Source organism: Zosterops lateralis (genome assembly GCF_965231275.1).
Source record: "Zosterops lateralis genome assembly, contig: HAP1_HAP1_SCAFFOLD_381, whole genome shotgun sequence".
In the NCBI taxonomy this organism is placed as follows: Eukaryota; Metazoa; Chordata; class Aves; order Passeriformes; family Zosteropidae; genus Zosterops; species Zosterops lateralis.
In genome coordinates, this window is record NW_028154318.1 from 10,616 (window position 1) to 15,559 (window position 4,944).

The 4,944-nt window shown below is 58.4% G+C and overlaps 1 protein-coding gene across 2 annotated transcripts; it reads left to right on the forward strand.

The window, feature by feature from the left end:
* Positions 1 to 232: 232 nt before the first annotated feature.
* On the forward strand, positions 233 to 3,685 carry LOC310923820 (class I histocompatibility antigen, F10 alpha chain-like; the record flags this gene model as incomplete). Of its 2 annotated transcripts, XM_083885751.1 has the most annotated exons (8): positions 233 to 299; positions 1,400 to 1,663; positions 2,008 to 2,283; positions 2,542 to 2,814; positions 2,893 to 3,000; positions 3,099 to 3,134; positions 3,254 to 3,286; positions 3,657 to 3,685. In XM_083885751.1, 8 exons carry the CDS (start codon positions 233 to 235, stop codon positions 3,668 to 3,670), a joined length of 1,071 nt encoding a protein of 356 aa, XP_083741877.1. The 2 variants fall into 2 exon arrangements, with proteins under 2 accessions (XP_083741877.1, XP_083741876.1); XM_083885750.1 differs by lacking the exons at positions 3,254 to 3,286; positions 3,657 to 3,685 and having other exon boundaries at positions 2,893 to 3,203.
* Between the last annotated feature and the right edge of the window lie 1,259 nt (positions 3,686 to 4,944).

Here is a 4,944-nt window from a genome sequence, read left to right on the forward strand (position 1 = left end):
GGCTCCAGGGGGGTCCAGCGGGGATCCAGAGGGATCCAGACGAATTCTCTGGGATTCCCCGTCCCCTCCCTCGGTCTCTTCCGCTTCCGCGTCCCAACCCGCGAGATCGGGATCTGCCCGGCGACCGGTGACGTCACTCAAACCCCGGGCCGCAATTGGCGAGTGTGAAATAGCGGCGCCAATGGCGGGGCGGGAGGCGGCTCTGGGGGCGGGGCCGCAGCGGAGCAGCGCGATGGCTCCAGCGCTGGGTCTGGGGGCGCTCTTGGGGTTCCTGGGGGACCCTGGGGGCGCCACGAGAGGTGAGTGGAAACCCCAAAACCGGGACCGCCCTTAACTGCAACTCCTGGGCACCGAGACCACCGTGAACATCCATTCCCGGGCACAGGAACACCCCCTGACCCCCAGTTTGGGTCCTGTGACCCCCCTCCATCCCCTTCCCCAGCACCGGGACCCCCCGGACCCCCATTCCTGGGAACCAGCACCCCTGAAACGCCGTTTTCTGGCACCGGAACCCCCTTGAACCCCGAATTTCGGGAAGGAAACTCCCCTCGAAGCCCCATTTCCGGCCACCGGGACCCCCCCGCACCCCCGTCAGTGCCCTGGGACCCCCCTGCACCCCCTTTTCGGGCATCCCGCTTTTCCCAGACCCGCCCTTTTCCTTCACCTTTGCACCCCCCAGATCCCCCAACTTTCCGTGTCCCCCCGTTTTCCGCTCCCGCCGCTTCCCAAACGGGGTCCCGGAGGGTCCCGGGCGTCCCAGGGGTCTCGGGGGGGTCTCAGGGGGATCCAATGGGATCCAGATGAATTCCCTGGAATTCCCCCTTTGCCCCGTCCCCTCCCCCAGCGCGTTCCCTCGGTCTCTTTCTCTTTCCCGTTGCCCAGGCTGCGCCTCCGGGATCCGCCCGCCTCTCCCAGCCCCAGACCCCCCTTTCCCTGACCCAGGGACCCCCTGGACCCCCATTCCTGCCTTTCCCAGCTCCCAGACCCCACTGCCCTCAACACCGGGGACGCCCGGACCCCCCTTTCCTGGGCACAGGGACCCCCTGGATCCCCCATCCCGCCTCTCCCAGTCCCTTCCTTGAACCTTGCACCCTTCCCGGCTCTCCCGGTTCCCCTTCCTGACCCTTGGACGCCCCCAGACCCCCCAATCTCTGCATCCCCCCAGTTCTGCACCCTGTGCATGGGGGTCCCAGGGGGCCTGGGAGGGTCCCCGGGGCTCATGGAGGGTCCCTGGGGGGATTCTGGGCACTGGGACCCCCCTGAATTTCCATCTCTGAGCACAGGGAATCCCCTGCACCTCCTTAACCTGTACCAATCTCCCCCTGCATCCCCTCTCCCAGTTTCCCCTTTCATTGATCCCTGACCCCTCAATGCCCCCCAAATCTCTGTGTCCCCCCAGTTCTCCACTCCCTGCGTTACCTGAATGTGTCGGTGTCAGAGCCCAGCCCGGGGATCCCCCAGTACATGGAAATGGGGTTTGTGGATGGGATCCCCATCACACGCTACGACAGCGAGCGGGGCCAGGTGGAGCCACTGACACAGTGGATAAAGGACAGAGCTGAGCTGGAATATTGGGATAGGAACACCCAGATCAATGTGGGGAACCAGCACGTGTGTGCTGTGGACCTGAAGACAGCGCGGGACCGGTACAACCAGAGCAGGGGTGAGTGGGGGGATCTGTGGGGCTGGGATGGGATCTGTAGGTCTCGGATGTGGATTCACAGGGCTCTAAGGGGCTGAGATGGGGATCCATTAGGATGATATGGGATTTCCTGTGATCCATGGGCTTTGGACATGGATCCATGGGGCTGAGATGGGATCTGTGGGGCCAGGTTGGGATCCCTGGGGTTCCATCCCGTGGGGTTGGGATATGCATCCATGAGGTCCAAGGGGCTGGGATGAGGTTCTGTGGGTCTCCATCAGACTCTGGGTCTCCATAGGGCTGGAATGGGGCTCTGTGGGGCTGAGACACAATTCCAGGGGTCTCTGTGGGTACAATCCCCCCAGGTTTCCACACCATACAGCGGCTTAAGGGCTGTGACCTCCTGTCTGACGGAAGCGTCCGTGGATCCTACCGGATTGCCTATGACGGGCGGGATTTCATCTCCTTTGATCTGGGATCCGGGAAATTTGTGGCGGCCGACGGCGCTGCTGAAATCACCAGGAGGCGCTGGGAACAGGACGGGACCATGGCTGAGAGGCAGATGAATTACCTGAAGCATGAGAGCCCTGAATGGCTCCGGAAATACGTCAGATACGGGCAGAAGGAGCTGGAGCGCAAAGGTGGGTGGGAATTTGGGATTTGGGAATGGAGGATTGGAGAACACAGTAATTTCTGTTGGAATTCCATGGGTAGATGTCACTCCCATCCCATTCCCATGGAATTCCATGGGTAGATGTCATCATCATCCCATTCCAGTGGGAATTCCATGGGCAGATCTCACCCCCATCCCATTCCAGTGGGAATTCCATGGGCAGATCTCACCGTTATCTCATTCCCATGGAATTCCATGGATGCACCTTACCGTTATCCCATTCCAGAGCCCCCTGATGTCCATGTGTCCGGAAAAGAGGAACACAGGACACTGATCTTGTCCTGCCACGCCTACGGATTCTACCCCAGGACCATCGCAGTGAACTGGCTGAAGGGGGATGAAATGTGGGATCAGGAGACGGAGTGGGGCGGGATCGTTCCCAACAGCGACGGCACCTTCCACACCTGGGCCAGGATCGAGGTGCTGCCGGAGGAGCAGGAGCAGTACCGGTGCCGGGTGGAGCATCCCGGAATGCTGGAGCCCGGGATCTTCGCTTGGGGTGAGGCTGGCAATGTGGGAATTGGGAATTCCCAGATGGGGGTTCCCCTTCCCCTCCTCACCATCCCGCATTTCCCAGAGCCGACATCTGGCGGGAATCTCGCCATGGTGGTCGCTGTGTCCGTCATCGCTGCCATCCTCATCTTCACTGGCCTCATTGGATTCATTGTCTGGAAGCTCCAACCCGGTAACACACGGGATGGGGGTCGGGAAGGGGCACGGATCCACCCGGCACCGTTCCAGGAATCCTGTGCCACTGACGCTGATCCCACTGTTTTTCCACAGGGAGGAGGGACAGGGATGGATACAACATGGCAGCCGGTGAGTCCCAGTGGTGGATCCAGCTCTGGATCCCCTCTGTGCAGATCTCAGGATGGATCCTGGGGTTAATCCTGGTGTGTGATCTGTTCTGGAATCTCATGGATCTTCTCTTTCTGCAGGAAAAGATGTGGGAACCAACGGCTTGACTGCAGGTGTGGAGCAGGATCAGGGTGGGATTCCAGAGGGAGACTGCGGCAGGATGGACAGACTGGGATCAGGGAGGGATTGTGGATCAGAGCAGGGGTCCAGAGCAGGATCAGATGGAATTGGAGAGTGGGATTGGGGCTGGATTCTGGAGCAGGATCTGGTGGGATAGATGGGGCAGGATTGGTGAAAGATGGATGGAGCAGGATCAGGGTTGGATTCTAGACAAGAATCAGGTGGGATGGAATGGAGCAGGATTGAGGTGGGATCAGGTGGGATTCTGGAGCAGCTCCTGCTCTCCATGGGCTCCAGCCAGGTCCATCCTGTGGGATGGGGACAGGGACAGGATGACACCGTGACCCTCTCTCATCCCAGCAGGAATCACTGCCTGAGCAATCCATGGAGCTGGATCCAGCCCCTTCCTCTTCCCAGGAAAACCAAGAGCTGCCAGCAGAGCTCATCCTGCTGCTCCCACCCACTCCACAGCTCTTGCTAACAGATCAGTTTCCTGTTTTCCAATATTTCAAAGCCCAGATATTCCCAATGCAAGAGCCCTCTTGCAAATATTATGAAGCCACTCTGGGAGGTTTCAGGCCAACCCTCAGGCTTGATACATCTTCATGGGGCTCGTTACACGCTGGCCAAGTGGTAGACTGTATCAGAAACTTTATGTTCTTTGTGTTATGAAACTTGATGTTCTTTATGAAACACTCTGTTAGAAGGCTTCCTGCACACTGCTGCTGATAAGATGCTGCCCCTTCTGCTGGGGACATGGGGACTTTACTGGCTCGAGCTGTGACAACCTCTGCCTCCAGGAGGCTGATTTAGCCGTGCAATAAAGGACTTTGCTTTTACAACTGCCCATCGCCCTTGTCTTCAGTGAGGACACCCCAAAAACCCGACACACGATGGCCCCGGTGGCCGAGAGGTGCCAAAGAGCCATCGAGGACATCCCGAGGCTGCTGCGGGCACAGCGACGTCCCGTCATCGGGGCGGTGACACCATCGGGGACATGGCTGGTGGCATTTGTCCCATCCCCATGTGGTGTCTGAAACAAATTTGGGGAATTTTGACTGAAACTATCCCAAATCCTGATGAGAATTCTTAGAGTGACATCAATGGTGACACTTGGGGGCACTCAAAGATGCTTAGGGAAACTTGGGGACACTCAGAGACATGGGGGCAGGGGGTGAATGAGCCCCCTTCAGTGCCTTGCAGGAGAGGAAACCGACCCAGGCGATTGTGGAAAGAACCCATCAGAATATCAAGAAGGTTCTATGCCAGCAGAAGCAAGTTCTCAGAAGCGAACCACCATCAATCAGGTTGTCCCGTGCCCTGTTCTCTTTATACTTTTTAAATTGTTCCTTTGACACCATGAACCCACCAGTGTTGAGACACTTTCATGGGAGTGGCCGGTTAGGGCCCCACAAAAGGCCAGAGATACTCATCAAGGACCCAGAAACCTTGAAAACACAAGGCCCTCATGATTTGATTACCTGGGGGTGCAGGTACGCCTGCGTCTCCACACCCACCGGTTTGCGGTGGATCCCATCCCAAAGTGTGAAACCTTATGTTCCCAAGGCCTCAGAGAGGCAAGAAACCCAAGTTGCGGTGGCCTCCTGGCGGAGGAAGAAAAAAGAGACAAGGTAGAAAGGGTCCTTTACCA